This window comes from Gracilinanus agilis, chromosome 4, assembly GCF_016433145.1.
Source record: "Gracilinanus agilis isolate LMUSP501 chromosome 4, AgileGrace, whole genome shotgun sequence".
Taxonomy (NCBI): domain Eukaryota; kingdom Metazoa; phylum Chordata; class Mammalia; order Didelphimorphia; family Didelphidae; genus Gracilinanus; species Gracilinanus agilis.
In genome coordinates this window covers 294,465,139-294,485,435 of record NC_058133.1, presented here as the reverse complement: position 1 = coordinate 294,485,435, position 20,297 = coordinate 294,465,139, and the positions used below count along the sequence as shown (strand labels likewise).

The 20,297-nt window shown below is 34.5% G+C and overlaps 1 protein-coding gene across 1 annotated transcript in view; it reads left to right on the top strand.

Annotated features, from left to right (window-relative positions):
• Window positions 1-20,297, top strand: part of DST (dystonin) — a 220,727-nt gene that overhangs the window by 105,515 nt on the left and 94,915 nt on the right. Inside the window, exons 43-44 of the mRNA XM_044675918.1 lie at window positions 17,093-17,254; window positions 19,178-19,348. Coding sequence (XP_044531853.1) covers window positions 17,093-17,254; window positions 19,178-19,348 — 333 coding nt within the window. The remainder of the gene's footprint in view (window positions 1-17,092; window positions 17,255-19,177; window positions 19,349-20,297) is intronic.

Here is a 20,297-nt window from a genome sequence, read left to right as displayed (position 1 = left end):
CTTTGATGGCCTCTATAACTTTGGGTAAATTATTTAACTTTTGTGAGTCATTTTCCTTTTCTCTTACATGATAGGGGGTTGGTTAGACCTAGTAAGCTATTAAAGCCTCTTCTGATTTAGTGATTTCTAATTCTGTGATTAGCTGTTCTCCCATCTTAATAAGGGAAACGTTATTTTAAGAGACAGTAGCAAGAGTGTAGATTGGAGGAAGAAGAATATGTAATGGAGGAAGAATCCAAAAGCTTAGTATCATTCTGTAAGGGTAGTGAGGTGGTAGAGTGGATAGAGTGCTGGACCTGAAGTCAGGAAGACTCATCTTCCTGGCTTCAAATCTGGCTTCAACCACTTAGTAGCTGTGTGACCCCTGGACAAGTCTACCAGTATTCCTCATCTGGAAAATGAGCTGGAGATGGAAATGGTAAAGCACCCCAGGATCTTTGCCATGAAAGCCCCAAATGAGGGCATGAAGAGTTGGACAAGACTGAAACATCAAAAACATAACTGTGCAAGAGTAAGCCAGAAAAACTAAAGGCTGGAATGAGTTGAGGCTGGTGAGAATAGCAAAGGACAACAAAAGGGAGTTTTCTGCTGTTCCTTGATGTTGCTCACTGCTCCAATTAGATATGAAAAGACAAGAGAAAGCAGAATATTAATTCTTGTTTTGTTTCCGTTTTCTTGGTGAAAAGAGGTTTATTCTTGAATTGGAAAGGATAATCAGAATGGTTAATAAATTGAAATTCAGGATATATGTATAGGGAGATTGTAAGAGTTCACTTAGACAGTCTTAAAGAAAGGCAGTTACTAGACCTAAAGGGTTATATATTCTAGAGGGTACAGAATAAGTGATGGAGTCTTTTCAGTCATCTTTATATCAAATTCATGAAAAAGATTGTGGAGATTAAAAATATTCAATAACTAAGATATAATATTTAATAAAGTTTTATTAATAATAAAACTAATTAAAAGAGACCTGACTAAAAGGTTACTAACCAGCCCGCTCCCAGGAGCAAAAGAGAAAGAATGAGGCAGAGCCTCAGAACTTACACAAATGTGACCATGCAAATGTAAACAAAAGGAAAAGCATTATAGATAATACAGAAGGGAATTCTGGATAATGTAGTGTCTAGGTGTTCAGGATTTTCCAACTATACAAGGCTTTTTGGTGGACAAATCTTGTATCAGTCTTACCAATTTAAGAAAAGTAGAATCATTACCTTCTGGACAAGTAATCTTGACCTTGATTTCTTGCAAAATTCTGGAATGTATTATGATCAGGTATGGTGAGTGAGTAACTTGAAAAAGGAAAAGGAATTCCAAAGAGGGGGCAGCTAGGTGCAGTGGATAGAGTATGGTGCTCAGAAGCAGTAAGACTCATCTTACTGAGTTAAAATCTGAACTCATACACTTATTAGCTTTGTAACCCTAGCCAAATCAATTAACTCTGTTTGTATCAGTTTCCTCAAATATAAAATGAGTTGGAGAAAGAAATGCAAACCATTCTAGTATCTAGTACCCAAATAGGTGTCATGAATACTCAGATAAGTCTGAAATGGCTAAACAATAGCACCAATTCCAAAGAGTTAGATCAAGAGTATGTTATTCCAGATGAATTTCATTTCTTTCTTTTAGATAATTACTAGAATTTAACTAGATTTTAGCAAAGCATTGGTTGAAATTTGTTTTCAGGCCTTGGTCAGAAGTTATTTGAGATATTTTCAGTAATGGGCATCCCATTTTAGGAAGAGTATTGATAAATTAGTGCACATATAAAAAGGTGATAATGATATTAAAAGGACTTTGAGATTAGACCACATGAGGATTTGTTGAAGGAGCTGGAGTTGAATAACAAAAGAGAGAAAAAAATTAGAAGGGATATAATATCTGTTCTCAAATGTTTTGATGGCCTGGTTTTCCCCATAATAATTATCAAAGAAAGTGTAGAATTGTTCTGCTTAGCCCAGTGCAGCGATTGGTAGAAACTGAAGAGAGATCAAAGTTTACTTTAAGGGAAGGATTATTGTTCAGTCATTTTCAATTGTGTCCTACTCTTCCCATTTGGGGTTTTCTTTTCTTTCTTTCTTTTTTTTGTTCTATCCTTTTTCAGTGTAATTTTTATAGCATTATAGCCTGAAAAGGATGCATTCAATGTTTTTGCTTTCCTGCATTGGTTGTGAGGCTTTTATGTACTATTTTATGACCAATTTTTGTGAAAGTGCCATGTACTGCTTAAGAAAAAGATATGTTTTCTACTCGCATTCAGTTTTCTCCAGAGATCTGTCAAATCTAATTTATTTAAAATTCTATTCACCTCCTTCATTACTTTCCTGTTTTTTTAATGTATCTAATTTTGAGGGGGAAAAGTTAATTAATGACCTCACCTAATTTGATTTTATTATCCACTTCCTGTTGTAACTTGTGGTTTCTCCTTTAGTTATTTGAATGCCATTCCATTTCATTCGTATATGTTTAAAATTGATATTCATCTTCTATGTTTTTTTATCAATATGTAATTTCCTTCTTTATCTGTTTTAATTAGGTCAATTAGCACTTTTGCTTTGTCAGAGATTATAATTGCTTCCCTTGCTTTTTTAACTTTAGCTGAAGCATAATAGATTTTTCTCCAACTCTTTACCTTTACTTCTTGCTTTAAATGAATTTCTTGGAGACAACATATTGTGGGATTCTGGCTTTTAATCCACTCTACTGTCCTCTTACATTTTATTGGTGAGTTCATTCCATTTATATTGAAAGTCATAATTACTAATTGTATGTTTCCCTTCATCTTATTTCCTCCCTGTCTATCCTTTTTTCTTCCTTTTGGCCTCTCCCTATTCACAAATTATTTTGGTTCCTCCTTTCTTTCTTACTTCTCTATTAGGTAATATAGCTTTCTATACCTGACTGAGCATGGATGTTATTCCCACTTAGTCCTGATTCTGATGAGAGTAAAATTCAAATTTTGCCTGTCATATCCTCCCCATATTTTCCCGCACTCTTATGTGCCTCCTTGTGTAAAATAATTTAAAGTCAACTTCCTCTCCTTTTCTCTTTATTCCTCTTTTCTTATCCCTTGATTTTTTTGAATGTCATTCCATCATATTCAAGCTGCTCCTTGCTCTCTTTCTGTATAAGCTCTTATTTATTGCTCTAATTATGATAAGTTCTTAAGTATCTTCAGTACTCTTAAGTACCCTAAGTGCTTTAGGTATCTTGGATACTTCAGGTATTATAGATATCTTTAGCATCTTAGTTATCACCTTCTTAAGAGTAATATGATCAGTATAACCCCATTGTTTACCTTCATTACTTATAAGAATCTTAAACATCTCCTGTAGCATAGCTATCTTAAGTATTATAATTATCATTTTCCCATGCAAGGAATGTAATCAGTTTAACCCCACTGATTCCCTTGAGTTTTTTCTGTTTACTTTGAGTATCAAATTTTATAATGGAATTTTCTGTTTAGCTCTGGCCATTTTATCAGGAATGCCTGGGATTCCTCTATTTTAGTAAATATCCATTTCATTCCCTAGAATATTATGCTCACTTTTTCTGGATAGGTGATTTTTGGTTGAAGGCCTGGATTGTTTGCTTTGGGAAATATATTACATGCCTAGTGATCTTTTAATATAAAAACTGCTAGGGCCTGTGTAATCCTTATTGTGGTTCTACAATATCTGAATTTTTTCTGCCTTCTTGTAATCTTTTCTTCTTGGCTTGAGAATTCTGAAATTTGGCTATAAATTGTCCTAGAATTTCTAAATTCAGAATTTCTTTCAGGAGGTGATTGGCTTACTCAAGGACAATAGGCCAGTTTTCCCTGATAATTTCTTGCAAGATGATCATGACTTTAAGGCAATTCAGTGATGCTTTGATGATTTCTTCTGGGTCTATTTTCAAGGTCAATTTTGCCAGTGAGAGATTTTAAATTTTCTTTTATTTTCTCATTCTTTTGAATTTGTTTTATTATTTCCTACTGTTTTATTAAGTCTTTAGCTTCCATTTTTCCAAGTTAGCCATTTTCATCTTTGAGTCTTTATATTTCCTTCCTCAAAGATTTATTTTCCTGTTTGGGGTATTATATTTCCTTTGTTAGGGAACAATTTTCTTCAGGAAGTTTTTGTTTCAACTTTTGATTTTTTTCTATCATTTTATTTTCTAATTTTCATTTAAGTCTCTTGATTTTGTTGTTGTTGTTTGTTTTCTAATCCTTTTTTGGAGCTCTTCCAGGTGTTCATTTTGGGTTTGACATCCTTTCATATCTTCCTTTGAGGCATCACACTTTTTCATTTTTCTGTTGCTGTCCTCTTCTGAGCTTGCATTTTGGTCATCTTCGTTGCTGAATATTTTTCTAGCATTGGGTTTTTGCTCTTCCTTTTGTTCATTTTGAGGTTATTTCCCCCTTTGTTTTTGTCTATATGTTAGAGTTTAGCTCCATTCCTGGGGTGAAGGGAGTACAATCCCATGCTTGTACAGTACCTGGGATAGGCTCACCTGTTTTGGTCTCAGATTGAGCTCTTCGAAGAGGTGGCCTGATTGGCTTGCTGTGTGGTGGTTTGTAGCTGTTCAGTTCAGCTTGGTCAAATTGAGTTCTTCCCTCTCTTGGCAAGATTGGATCTTGTTGGTTTGAGTTCCTTCCCCTGCTGCCTGTGATGGATTGTACCTGACTTTTGTTCTGGATGGATTGTTCATGGCCACTTTCCTCCCACTGTTGTTTGTTCTGTGTTTTGTTGGTTTCTACTCTTACCCAGCTAAGACTGGACTAAGCCTGCTGTGTGCTTTTTGCTGTTGCTTGCACAGTATTGCTTCTCAGTTCTGCTGAGGTTTGTTCAGATCTCTGTCTTCATACTCCATTGAGATGAGTCCTTTTTGTGTCTCTTTATATTGATCTGGGCCAGAGTACTGTAGCTTCACCCCTTCTTCTGTTGGTTCAGCAGCCCTAGTACTTCTTTTGAGGCATTTTTGTTTTTCTGTTGTCATTTGGAGGGTAGTTGGTGGACTTTGAATGTTTCTTACTTTGCCATCTTGGCCTGTTTTCTTCAGTATTCTCCAAATCAGTCAAGGGGTCAGTCTGTGGGTTCCACAGCCCTGCCACTGCCACCTCTGCTGTCCCATTTGGGGTTTTCTTGACATATAGATATTTGTGTGGTTTTCCACTTCCTTCTCCAACTCAATTTTACTGATGAGGAACTGAGGCAAACAGAATTAAGTTGTCCAAGATCCTACAGCTGCTAGTGTCATATTTTAAATGAGGACGATGAGTCTTCCTGAATTCAGGCTTGCCGCTCTATCCACTATGCCACCTAGCTGGCCATAAGGATTAGACTTATCCAAAATTAACTTGTAGTGTCCTAAAACAATAGTGAATTTTCACTGTAGAAATTTTAAGGCAAAGACAAATGTGATCTTTTGTCAGACATGGTCTAGATTATATGACCTTAAGTCATTTGTAATTTTAGATGTCTTTGAGTTTTTGAGTTTATGGTCCCAGTAAAAAGAAAAATTTAAAAGAATGAGTTACCAAGGAATATATTTTAAAAATCAATATTCGTAGCTTTCATTTGCTATTTTGGGGACAGTATTTAATTAGTGTCTAGAGTGAAAATGAGGGTAGAATGTTGCTTTCAACTTCTCATTTTTAGTCTCTTTAGTGTCTGTATAAAATTCAGCAAGTAGGTGATGAATTTCTGTAGTCAAAGCAGTTTATATGTTAAAAAAATTTCCTCAGGTATATTTCACCTGGGACCCACATGTTTAGGAGAGTATCTCTTTTGAATTCCAGACATTCCAAATCATAACTGATTACAGTTTATCCATTTCAGTGTTGCTAAACATAAGCCGCACAAAATACCAAACTTTATTATACTGTAGTCACTGCATTACTCTACTGTAAGTAATGCATGGGGAATTGACATTGGAAATTTATTTTTTGAACAACTTGAGTACAGTCTTGTGTCCTTTACATAACACTACATTAAAGAAAGTAGTAAGTGTATCAGGAGCATTGGGATGGGAGCTACAAGAACTTGGAAAAGACAATGAATTTCTATGAGCATTCCTTGACTTTATAAAATGTAAAAATTGGATCACACAATTTCTATAACGTAGAATTAGCAGACTATTTACCAAATTTACCTACAGGCAAAAAAATCAATTGACAAGCACCTATTATGCACCAAATATGAGCCAAGTACAGTGTTAAGTGTGGGTATACAAAGAGGAAGATGAAACAGTTTTTGCCCACAAGTAGTTTTCTTCTATCAGTGCTCTAGATCACACTTTAAGGAAGCATTTAGTTTTAACACCTAATTTGGTCACCATGACTCTACTCTTTTTAGTCCTATGCAAAAATCCTGTCCCAGAGGCCATCAGTCATTGTTTCTGCTGTATTTCTTGTATCTTTGATTTATATGAATGAAAATAGGGGTTACATAGTATGTCTTAGTGTACCTTTTTTTTTGAGTGAAAAGGATTCTCTAGACAGGATATGTGGGAAGATTCCGAAAGTATATAAAATAATTCCTTGCTTAGAAACTCCATTCAAGACTGATGATAATACTTAGCTCTTATCTAAGTTTCTTCAATGGCAACATATATAACATCAATAGCTATAGTAAGTCAAAATTAGGCTAATTGATTTTCATGTTATTCAAGGAAAACATGCCCTAGATAATAGAAGTAAACAGTTCAGTGTTTTCTCTTCAGGCTTCTTTGACTCTCTTTGTTATAAGAATGAGATCTTAACATTCTTTCAACATGATGAGTATTGACAGAAATATTTCCTAAAGTAGACTCGTAGTAAGGGGGCTCAGTATAAATGGACTTTAATGACCTTAATTACTTTTATTAAAAATGAGCAACTTTTATATATTTCATATTAAGGAAGCTTGGGGTCATAACCAAATGTCAACATCATATTTACTTTCTTACTTAAATTATTTTACATTTGACATTTTATAGACATTATATCAAGTAACTTGATGGTATCAGGACTGTAGCACATGGTTATCATAACCTAGGAATATAACAAGATAACCCATACTTGGTGAGATATAACCTAAGATCCTCTAACAAAAGACACCTTTGAATAGTTTCAGGGGGAGAGAAGGCAAATAGGTGACTGAGTGGGTAGAGTGCCTGGTTTGGCATCAAGAAAGACTCCTCTTTCTGAGTTTAAATTTGGCCTCAAATACTTAATAGCTGTGTTACCTTGGACAAGTCAAATGAGCCTGTTTACCTCACATTCCTCATCTGTAAAATGAGTTGGAAAAAGAAATGGTAAACCACTTCATTATCTTTGCCAAGAAAACCCCAGATGGGATAATGAAAAGTCAGCTATAATCCCCCAAAACAACTGGACTACTGAAAAAGATGATAGATTTATTAGAAAGGCTTTTAGAGTCCATGGAATTAGCTTTTTCATCAGTATTAGGCTATAGAAAGTAAAGCCTTTTTCACTGAGAAACAAAGGATTCCTTTGATAATGACAGTTGAGGTCTGGTAAAAACTGTTTAGTCATTTCTTTAAAGAAACTTTCCAGTTTTTAGATAAAAAATATAAGAAATTATCAGTTTTTATCAGCTAATGGTCCCTTTGTTTCTTGAAGGACAATGGAAATGGCTACTGTTAAAGATTTATCTTTTTACTCACATTGCAAAACACATACTTAAAGAAATAAGCTTCATATCTGGATTTCGTAAGAAACTGTGCCAGGCAGAGCTTTCTGTCATTGAGCTTGAACAGAATTACAATTCACCACATAGATGTTTGTCCTTCTGAGATGGTTATAGATAAAGTGTCCCATCTTCTTTGGACAACAGTGTATTCTTGACATTTATGAGGCAGTTTTGTAATTATTTTGCTATCCAACAATTTTATTTATTTTAAAAAATTAATAAAGTTATAAAGAAAATGAAAGTATGTTTTAAAAACTATCTTATTGGAAACAACAATTAACCAATTTTTGGTTCTTGTTCAGTGTTGTTTTCATCTTTCTAAAATAAACTGGCCTCAGAAATCACCATCAGCCAATTGGCATACTCTTAGAAAAATGAATACCAATTAGTTAATACAATAAGGATTTTGACAACATCTAAATTTTTTTATTCCTTGTATATATGAAGAAATAGTGTTTACTGATTTGCAAAAGAATGCCTCATTCATGCTCACTGATTTGTTTGTATCATTTGATATCCCAGATCTTAAGATTACTATTTGTTTGACACAGTTTAGTATGTAATGACTGGGTCTGATTTGTCAAATCTAAAGGCTTTATATTTCTAAGTATTTTTACAGTCCATAATATAGGAAAACATTTGTAAGATTAAAGGAGAACTTAAATATTATTATACATATTAATGTGACATCTTCAGATAAATTAAGGTAAAGTATAGTTACAGATAATGTCAGAGCTATAACCAAATTGGGAGCATCAGTTTTAGTATAATTCTAGTAAACATAGGTTTTGACTAATGATAATTTAAGGAAATTATAGACATTTGCATGCACTAAATATTTAACACATGCAATCACATTTTTCCTTTGGTTCCATTCTGTAGTTATGATAGTCACTTTGGTAGGTGCCATATATTTTATTTTTTTATTTATTTAATTTATTTATTTTTGCCATATAGTTTAGCAGTGAAGGATAGGAAAATTAAATAGAATAAAATTCAGTTTATGACAATGAACATTTTTTCTGGGGAGCTTTGTCTAAATTCCACCTTTCCACTTGTGTGGATATGATAACCTCTCCCTTCATAGAATATAAACTCCTTAAGGCAGCTTTGTGGCATAGGGATAGGATCACCCATCTTAGTCTGGAAGACTCAAGTCTGAAATTTGGCTCAAATGGTAACCGTGTTCCGATAAACCAGTCACACCCTCAGCCTCAGTTTCTTCATCTGTAAAATGGAGATAATGACTTCAAAACATTGTTGTGAAGACCAAATAAGATAACATGTAAAATGCTTTGTGAATCTTAAAATGCGAAATACATGCTTGTTTTTATTAGCTACTAACATGGACATGAATCCCTTTTTTTTTTTTTTTTAAAGTAATCTCAGTAGGGCAGCTAGGTAAATCAGTGGTTAGAGAATCAGGCTTAGAGATGGGTGGTCCTTGGTTCAAATTTGGTCTCATAAATTTCTTAGCTGTGTGACCTGGGCAAGTCACTTAAACCCAAATGCCTAACCCTAGTTATTCTTCTGCCTTGGAATCTGATGCTTAGTATCAATTCTGAGAGAGAAGGTAAGGGTTTTATATATCTGTATCTATATCTATATATCTATAGTCTCTCCAGTTCCTAGTAGAGTACTTTGCACACACAAAATGTTTAATCAGTGTTTTTTTTTTAAAACCCTTAACTTCTGTGTATTGGCTCATAGGCGAAAGAGTGTTCTTAAAAGAAAGAAAATTTGTATTTAAATAGTTGTGTTATTGATCTTCCTCTCTTCTTTCTTCCTCTCTTTCCTCTGTCATTGAGCTGTCTAAATGTGAATCTTTTAACTCAAAGATAACAATAAATTGTTTCATGTAAAAATTGTTAGATTTTGTGTGAAAAACATCCCCAGGAATGGAACTAAATGTAATCTAGTAACATAATGCTGGATTTGGAATCTTAGGACCAGGATTTGAATCCTATCTCTCTGCCCCTTACTGTTGCCGTAACATTAGGCAAATAACTTTACTTTTCTCTGTCATCATTTTCTCATCTGTAAAATGAAGGTATTGAATTTGATGACTTCTAAGGCCCCTTTTGCCCCTTTCAGTCTATGATTCTACACAAACATTAGTAGAATAAGTTGGAAATATCCTTTCCTAACTAGACAAGCAAAGTTTCAAATTCTTCCCCCACCTTAATTGTCTTCTATAAAATGCTAAAAAAATCCCTTTGCAACTTTAGCTATGACCTTTTATATGTGCATGTGATTTTTAATGAAATTCTGATATCTATAAATACATTTATATACCTGAGATTGATTGCTTTTGTGGCAATGTATGTTTTTCAAATAAAAAAAGTACAATTATTTAGAATCCAATTTACTTTGTGAATTTCTAGGGAATTTCTCATAAATAGAAATTTAAATTTCTCCCATGTAGCCAGTTTTGCTTCCTATATGTTTCCCATTTTGATAAAAAATGTTTTTTGGTTTTTGCTAATAAAATTCCTTTAGTGTTCTCAGTTTTTCCATATCTAACATCATTAGTGTCCTTGGTCTTTGATCAGCACTTCTCCTGACCTACTGAAAAGCATAGAATCATAGGAAAAAATGACATGTAAGTCTGTGTTGATGAAGCAGTTTGTGTGGCTAACAGATTTTTGTCTTCATGTGCTAGCTTTTCAAAAAGGTCTTTAAAAGTACCCAACATTTCCAAAACGCTTCAGACATTTCATTGCAAAGCCCTGCTTGAATCATAGAGATTCTTAATATGATGAGTTTGCATTCCATGAAAGGTTTAGGGCCCTTTGTAATTTTGGATTGTTTTTTATATATACTTTACCGTAGTCTTTAGACAATCTCAAATGTTATGAAAATTAGGTGGAGTTTCTCATGTTAGGCTGCCTGCTTTAGCTGCACAGTTGATCTTTTCACGTTTTTAACTAATAAACAATGTTTCAGTGGTCTCCCAAACACTGCCTGTCTGCCCTAAATAAAAGAATTCTCTGATTGGTATGATAGAATTCAGTGACTGGCATGATGTCACCACCACTTACTTTGTTGCTCTTCTGTGGCTTGAGCCTTTAAGTACCTCCCCCAATATAGTTTTAACTTACTCTGAAAGGCCAATGATAAACGTGAAAAGATGACTAAAAAGTTAAGTCCTAGGAAGCCAGCAAACATAAGTGATTGAGAGAGCTAAGAGGTCAGGCACCTATGAAGGAAGAATAATACTCAGCACAAATGGGATAGTAGCAGATGTTGCCTAAAGAATAAAAAAGGGCGTTTCTTTAAGCTCGCTGTTGGGAGGCTGCCTGCCGGGTTCATATTGCTTGCTGTAAGAAGCCAGAAGAGAGCTGAAGGGCTCATCTACCGGCTGGATGCTACTTGCTGCCAGTGTTCCCTGCTTGGGTTCCTTTTTTTCCCCCCCAGAGCTGCTGTTTAAGACGACGGTGAAACCAAGAGCAGTTTGTGAAGTTTAGCATCTAACCTGGATGAGAATTATGCTGTGCCTTAGAGGGGGAAAAAAACCACTTGTTTTTCAGCTCGGCAGTTGCCTTAGGTAGAAAAAGCCTTCTTAAGGAGAATACTTCGAATAAGGATCTTTTCCAAGACTCCCCTTTTAAAGGAATGATTATCATCTTGTTGCACAACAGTCTTTTTTTGCTTTAAAGCGCTGCTTGATTGTACTACCCTGGCTGCCCAGAAAAGCTGCATTTTTCTTTGGAAGTTCCGAATACGCCACAAAGAAGCTGACTATGGGAAAGAAGAAAAACTGCCCTTTGAATTGAGGTTATTTATAGCTACTGCCAAAAAACCATAGAAGACATTTTTTATTTTTCTTACAACATTAGATTTAACTTATTTTTCCTTGAAGATTTGTTCTGTGCCTTGATCTGAACTGTACACAGCTACTGTGTTTTTCTTTTTAAGTGTCCGAGCCATGTCTTATTTATAAAGGAGATGGAAGTTTTCAAGCCATTTAAATGGATTACAGTTAATCAGACCTCTACAGGAGCTAATCCACAGCCTGCTATGATGTTTATTCATTTGGAGGGTTAAGACAGATCTCTGATGCAAATTTTGACCTAAAACAGAAATGGACTGGCTGTGGAATGTTCTGAGTATTTGAGCCACTGTTTATGTCAGTGAGTGAGTGTGTGTGTGCTTGTGTGTATTTGTGTGTATGTGTGTGTGAGAGACTGTGATTTGGGGGTGGGATTTTCTGTTTTTGATGCACTTTATATCTTAAAATAACTGTAAAGAAAAAAAAAATAAGCAGGTAATAGTTGCATTTACACTGATGCACTGCTGATGACCTCAAACACCTCATAAATTATGACATGTATAATGTGCATACATGGGTGTCCTTTTGGTAAAGACAGTCTTGTAGTTCAATTGAGAAGTGCAATTTTAAAAACACATATGCTTTACCTTACTTCTCACTTTCTGGATTAAAAGCCAAGTTCTGTTTTAAATACCTACAAAATGGGGAAGCCACTCAGCAGACCAGACTGTTTACGTCAGAATCCACCTTGTGTTGGGAAGGGTGAAGAGGAGGAGGATCTAAATATTGAGGACTGTTATGTCCCACAGAGGTCAATCTATGATACTGTCAGGCTGAATGAACAGATCGATTCTGGGTCTAAAGGTAGCCTGTCTTCCAGGCATTTTACAGACCGGACCTTGCCCTACAGTCACAGAACACTGGATGTTGGTTCTTTGTGCTCTAATGGTGCCCCAACTTCTTCCAGTGCATTTGAGCTTAGAGGTCGGGAAGCTAACAAGTTAGATGAAAAAATGATCTTCGATGCCCTCAAACTAAACAGTGATATTATCCGGACCACAGCAGTATCCAAGGCAAAATCTCACACAGAAAAGAAAGAGAATAGGCGCTCCTGGAGAATGTTTGTCCCCCCCAATTTTACAGATTTTGCAAACAAAAGTGAAAACTCATTTGTCGATTCTGCTGACTTGTCAGGTATTAGTAAAGCAAGCAAGTCCAGATGGGGCACTAATTCTCTAACCTCTGAAGAAGATGACTCTGGTTTATGCAGCCCTCCTGGAGAGAGGGAAGAGAAACAGGACATTTTGATGGGGACCCAAACTCGAATTAGAAGCTTGTCCTCAGCTGAAGAGATCCATGTAACAGAACAGTACAGACCCTTTATTTCTGTTCATTCTACCAGTGAACAAAAAATCCCATTGCTTTCCTCTAGTAGTGAACATATAGACAAAAACCACAGATTGATTTTGTGTGCAGCTCCTCAACTAGAAACAACAGAGTTATGTGAGCTACAGAGCTCTGAAAGGGACCAGAGGGAGATCCAAGGTGAATATTGCCACATACAAAATGGTCTGAAGGACAGCATCATGAGACAAGACACACTGCTTCTGCCAAGGAATAAGGAGAGCAACCATGTTTCTGACAATAGAGAAGGGGAGAAGACGTGTGAGGTTTGTGAATCAGAGGGACCACAAATTAGAAAACATGATAGGGAATTCGTGAGTGATGTTTCTCAGGATTTAGATAACTATTGCACAGATGTGGTGAGAAATAATGTGGATTATAGCAGCATAAATTTATTAGAAAATGTGATACTATATGATTTAGAAAAGCCTGATATAACACCTCTAGAAGAATTTGAGGTGCAGCTTTCTCATCTGGATATGGAGTCAGACTATATAAAATCCTCTCCAGAATCTACTTCAATAAGAAATAAAGCAGTCTCTTGGAAAATAAGCACACCTACAGAAACTTTGCAGTCAATATGCAATGGCTTTCCATCAGTTGAGGTAATTAACTGAAATGTGAAACTCAAAATTACTGCCCCCCAAACCAAAAAAGTTTGTTGTTTTACCCCTTTCAACATTACCTGAATCTCTGATAAAAAAATCATCAGATCCAACCTTTTGTTGGAAGTTTGGGACTGGGGAGTGGTATTTTAACAAGATATAGAAACATGTAAGATGGTCATTTTAACCAATTAATTAGGGGCAATTTTTGACTGAGGTGATTATTCCCAGCTGTTTAGGGCCCCTGTTATTGATTGTCCAGATGGTGCCTGCTTTCCTTTTTTTGAGTGCTTCCACTGTGAATTTATGTTCCCATGAAGCTTTTACACAAATTGTGGCTACAGGCACTACCATTCAAGGGCAGTTATACTGAATTTATTCAGCTTAAACAATCTGAGTCATAAATTTCTGTATTGTTGTGGAAGACAAGGTACAGTACACAAATTAAAGAACTGTTGCCTGTTACTGACTCTTTTCTCATAAACTATGCATTGGAAAGTGTATTTTTAAGCTCGTATTTTACAAACAGTGTCTCCTCAGTTTTTGAGAGTGGTGAGTGAAGTTAGAAAGTAAAGAGTGCAGTTTTGAAATAAGTAGAGGTTGTTTGTGGAGTCTGTAATTTTTGTCCTCCTACTCAGATGGGAGCTTAGCTATTTTGGTATTTTTTACTAAGCTCTTCTGGTAAACTTTGCCTCAGAGATCATTTTAATTTATTTTAAGCTTCTCTTTGTGAAGTTTTTGGGTTGGATTGGAGAAAGAAACCATGTCATCTTTGGTATCATGTTACCTTGGAACGATAAGGAATCTGGACAATATTAGGAGAGTTCTTGTTAGTACTGTGTGAAATGATGGTCCTCAAGCAATGCCAGGTGCTCTTCTTAGTGGGGCAGGAGAGGAGGAGGAAAGGTGGGGGTGGCAGCATGGCTGGCTAGCAAAATGGAGTTTAAGAGCTGTGCGAATTTTTCTGCAAAGAGTTTGCAACTTTTTTTTGTAGTAATTAAGCTTTTAACATTGCTTAGACATTGGAGTATTTTTCTCCTTTAATGTCTGGTGCCATTTAAGGAGAATTTCAGGAAGAGACTATAGACTCCAAAAGTTGCTCAGTTCCCCAGATAAATGTAAACATAAGGTCTATTTCTTTAGAGCCAGGTTCTGAGCTTTTTTCTTCTAGAGAGCTCCCTAAAGGGGGAAAAAAAGAACTTTGACCTGACCATACAGAGAGCTCTTGAGGTCAAGAGTTGAGTAGTCTTTTCATCCCTTGTTATTTTTGTGAAGCCCTTATACTTGACTAGATCTATTACTAGAAATTGTGATTTAAATAATATTTTGGCAAAAAATAGAATTATAATATTCAATGCTACCTTTCCTTCCTTGCTCCAACTAGATGCCAGGATTTTTATAACACTATCTTTTCAATGCTAACTCCTTTAGTCTCTGCCCCTGCCCCCTGCATGATTTTCTTTAACTTAGAGCAAGTGATTTTTATATTCATTTTAATTATATTGAAATATAAATAATTATCAAAGAGATTTCAATTTGAATTTGGAACCTAGAGAGGGTAAACCAGATTTGGCCCCTAGCTCCTAAGTTGATGATTTGCACCATTCATTTTATCTCCTCTACATTTTTAGTTATTTTCCATACTTTTCATGTTATTCCTCACTACTACATAAATATTTACTCTTATAGTTCCTCTGACATTTCTTTGTCTGATTTGTGGAAAAGACTATTGTCTGACATTTTTATCTATTATTTGCCATTATATAAATGTATTTCTCTTTGAAATTTCTAGGCTCACCAAAATTGTCTTAATTTCTAGTTCAAAATGTTTTCCTTCAAGTAAATATTTTTCTTTTGTCATCTTCTAAGCCAATGAATAATTTTTGTTTTCTATTTGATTTTGTTATTTTAAAGGCATTTAAAAAGTGCCTTTAATATCCATATAATTGTATCTATGTCCATATTGACATGCACATTTCTATATAACCTCTGTCTGCCTCAGCTTTCTCATCTATAATATAGGAAAAATAATAGCACTTGCTTCCTAGGGTTGTTATGAGAATAAAATGAGATACTATTTGTAAAACCCTTTGCTTTACCAAAAATCAATCACTATGTAAATATTATTGTTTATTATTAATATAAACATGTCGGATGTAATATTTTTATTTTATGTTAAAGGCTGAGAAATAATTGGTAGCATATACAGGGTATCTTCATGTAGTTTTAAGCTTTTGGAATACCATATATATTCATCTGTCTTTCCCCCTTTTATGCTGTTCCCTATCCTTCCAACAGCACTTTTCCCACCATACCCCAGTAGAGACAAGAAGAAATATACAGTTCTGTAGTTACAGAATCAATGAGCACATCAGGCTGATAAAGAAAAGTGGTGGTAAAAACAGAGGTTGCTAATGTACTTGGATGATTTGCTTTTTCACTGATGTGTAGACCTTGATTTCAGATAGAGAAATGAGTACCTATTGTCATCTACTGTAATTCACTTCTAAAGCAGTATCTTAGAGGCACAAATGTACTTTGTTTAGGATCCTTCCAAACTTTTGGCTACCTTTCTTTGTCTTTATTTATTTGTTTTGGCAGCATGGTGGAATTTATTAGTTCTTTGATGATATTTCAAGTCACTAAAACTTCTGAGATTCAATTTTGTCATCTGCAAAATGGGAAATACCTATCTGACCTACCTTATAGGATTGAATTTGAAGCTCAAAAGAGTTAGTGAATGGAAAGGAAAGGACTTTGAAAATCTCTTTGGCTGTTGGGGTAGCCATATGCTGAATCTGGTGTCTGACCTCAGAACCTTATCTGGCTCCTTCCCCTCAAATTAGCCTCAATTTCTATCAAAAAGACATTTTTTGGCCATGGTTTAAGAAGCTATATTTAGCCAGGCTTAAATTCTATTTGTACTCAGTTTTATTTATTTATTTTTTTGAACCCTTACCTTCTATCTTAGAATCTAGGCACTGGTTCCAAGACAGAAGAATGATAAGCAATTGGGGTTACATGGCTTGCCTAAGGTCACACAGCAGTTAAGAAGTGTCTGAAATCAGCTTTGAACCCAGGACCTCCTATGTCCAGGCCTGGCCAACTATCCACTGAGCTACATCATTGTCCCAGTACTCAGATTTTTATCATTTTGGTACTCCTTTTTAGCATTCAAGTTCTAATCATTTTTCTCCCGCTTTGAACCAGTCACCATTCTGTTTTCAGTCATTTAATTCAATTCATAACATATAGACCTAGAGATTTTTCCAAAGTCATACAGATGATGGATCATGAAGTCCCTCTGACTCTTTACTCTCTAGAAAACTTGCAAAGTAAGGTTAATGATGTAGTCAAAGGAATAATACATTTTTGTTTTTCTTTATAGTGAACAGTATATCTATATTCCCAAGCTATGATAATATATATTCTTATATTTAATTCACTTTCATGGCATTTAATTGGTTTTATTTGATGGGTTGTTATTGGTATCTGTTGAAAGAATGCCCCTACATTGATGGGATCTTTTGAGAGTTAGTTTTGTAATTGTGGTGTTTTTTAAGAAAGGAGGAAAATAAATTTACGTACATTGTAATATATCTTGGTTTACACTACTATTAATATTGTACCCCCAGGCTTTCCAGAAAGAGGAGATTGAATCTTTACAGGCTAAACAACAAGAAGTCAATTGGTTGGGTCAAGGCCTTATTCAGAGTGCTGCAAAAAGTGCCAATACTGAGAACTTGGAACATGATCTCGAAGATGTTAATGCACGGTGGAAGACCCTTAATAAGAAGGTAGTTTTATTCTTTGTTTAGTTCTTAATAACAAGACAATTTTCCTTTTTATAGGAGTTTTTGAAAAGTCTTCATACATGATCATGACTATGAGAAAACAGAGGGGCAAGTGTTCATTATTGCATAGAGTGCTATATTTGGAAACAGGAAAATGTGGGTCCAAATTTGGCCTCTGACATGAAATGACTTGTGCCTTTAGATAAGTCTTTTAACCTCTTTTTGGCTTCAGACAACTCTCTAGACCAGTGATGGGCAAACTTTTTAAAGAAGAGGCCAAAGGAAGAAATTTTCATCTGTCAGTCTGTTTCTAAGGCAACTCTTTTGAAGTATCATTGTATTGTATCCTACTCATTGTATTCATCAGGTTAGGAATAATGTCATGTGGCCAGATAGAACATTTCAGGTGGCTGCATCTGGTCCATGGGCCATAGTTTGCCCATCACTGTTCTAGACTATAAATTTGAGAGAGTTAAGCTCTACATAGGCAGGAGTTCCCCCTCCACCACCATTGAAATCATAGCTCCTTGATTTATTAACATATGGAATAGCTTCAAGATTAGTTAATCCAAGTCCTCATAAATGCTCAAATTGTTCACTTATTTCTATTCCCCAGAAATAATTAAATTCAAGCCTTTTTGTTTTTGTCACACTGTAGTTACTCCCAATCCCCAGCCTGAAAATTATTCTCTGGAAATTCCTAAGATAATTTACTCTGTTCTCTTAACTATGAAGAAAGTAGCAACCATAACAAAGCTTTATGGTCAGTGATATTACTCTATAAAAGAACCAGGTAGACAGAAAAACAGAGATATCAAAATTATTTTTCTTAAATGGAATTTTCTTTTAACAGACCACACCATTTTTCATCCTCATCAGGACTTGTGGTCATCAAAGACTTTAATGATTTTCTCCCCATTATTTGTGTCTGAAATGCACTGACCAGATGTTTAACAGCAATTTAGAATCTACTGTCAGATTTTAAATATATTTAAATTTTAACTTAAAATGTTTTTTTTATAAATTTAGGTTTAAAATATAAATTTAATCACAAAATATATTTAAATAAATTTATGTTTAAAACATAATTGTTTTTATTTTTATTATTTATTATTATTTTTAAATGTGAATATTTTTAATATATTTAATATATTTAAATATATTATATTTATATAATATATTATATAATTATAATATATATAATAATATATAATATAATATAATATTTATATAATATATAATATATAATAAATATAATATATTTTAATATATTTAAATTTAAGATATGAATTGAAACTTAAAGAATATTTTCAATGGCCAATTCAGATATAAAAACAAGTTAGTGCGTTATTTTTTTCTTAAAAATACAATGCCTCCAAAAAGAAATGGGCAAGTAACTAGTGGTAACTGAGTTGCTTGGGGACTCCACTGAGTATGTATCTGAAGACTTATTTTATTCAGTGTAAGATAATGCTGCTACTTTGTAATATATTGGAGACTTTTTGTTTACTTAAAAATCTATGTTTTCTTTTGTGATATTGTGTAGGAAATAAAAACTAATATTATGATAATGATATGTTTTTTTAAGAATGTAACAAAATTCAATTGTCTTCAGTTCCTTTAGAATGTATGAATCATTGCTAATTATAAACTTATTTGGAATTCCTAAGTTTTTAACTTAAATACCTCATTTTAAAAAATCTTTATTTTTGTTTGAAAATATATTGAATCATAAGATTGCATTTATTAATCTTGAAAGCCATCATTTTATGATTTTTCATATTGAAATAGATACATATTCCTTTTCCAAATATGAATAAAATTTGAGAAAAAGAGAAAAATATTGGAAAAAAGTGGTAGAGGAAAAAATCACTATTATTTCCTTGAAACAGAGAAATAAACAGTTGAACCTCTTGCCCTCCTTAGGTTGCTGAGCGAGCAGCTAAGCTGCAGGAGGCTTTGCTCCACTGTGGCAGGTTCCAAGATGCTCTGGAATCTCTGCTCAGCTGGCTAGCTGATACTGAAGATCTTGTAGCCAATCAGAAATCCCCATCTGCTGAGTTCAAGGTGGTAAAGGCTCAGATACAAGAACAAAAAGTAAGTAACCATTTTTTATTTCATTTAACAATTTCGTTTGAACAATGAGAATAGATTTTTCGACATGTGGATGGCCATAATATTGGTATTTGAATACTTTTTTTCTGTCTGAAATCTAAAGATTAATGTTGTTCCTAAATTTTACATTATATTTCTTTTTTATCTACTTGCATATGTACATGTTGCCTCCCTGCATAGAATGTAAACTCCTTGAGGGCAGGAACTGTTTGATTTTCATGTTTCTAACCTTCATTCATAGCACAATAGTAGGCACATTATAAGTGCTTCATAATTGCTTGTTGATTATTGAGTTGAAAAGAATTATCACTGTTTGGCCTAGAGAAAAAAAGAAGAAAAATAGAGGGGTCACAGTAACTATCTTCAAGTATTTGAAAGGCTTGTGTATGGAAAAGGAATTAGACTTAATTCTGCTTGGTCCCAGAGTACAATCAATTAACAAACATTTTATTAAGTGCCTACTCTGGGCCTTGCACTTACTATGTGAAATGCAAGGGATATAATAAAAATAAAAAGAGCTTGGCTCCAAAGAGCTTATATTCTTTCTTGGAAATGTAAGTAAATAGTAAATATTATTATATGAGAAGACAAGCCACAATAATTGTATCTTAGTTTCAGAAGTGATATAATTAATGGTATATTTGAATCTTCATGACAAAAAAGAGTTGGTCTTGGTGTACAAAGGACTTAAAAACTTTTGAATAAATATCTTGCTGGGACTGTTGCTCCAAAATAGGGTTGAATTAGCTAGGTAAGTTCTTTAATAATACTATAATTCTGTCTTGTTGAAGACGTGGCATATGTGCCCCAGCATGCTAGAGGGTTGCTCTGTTCCCACCATTCCACCATGCCAGAGGACATTTCCAGCAGACCAGTGTGAGCTCTTCCTCCCTCTGCTCTCTGGTGTGATGTGTGTGTGTGTGTGGGGGGG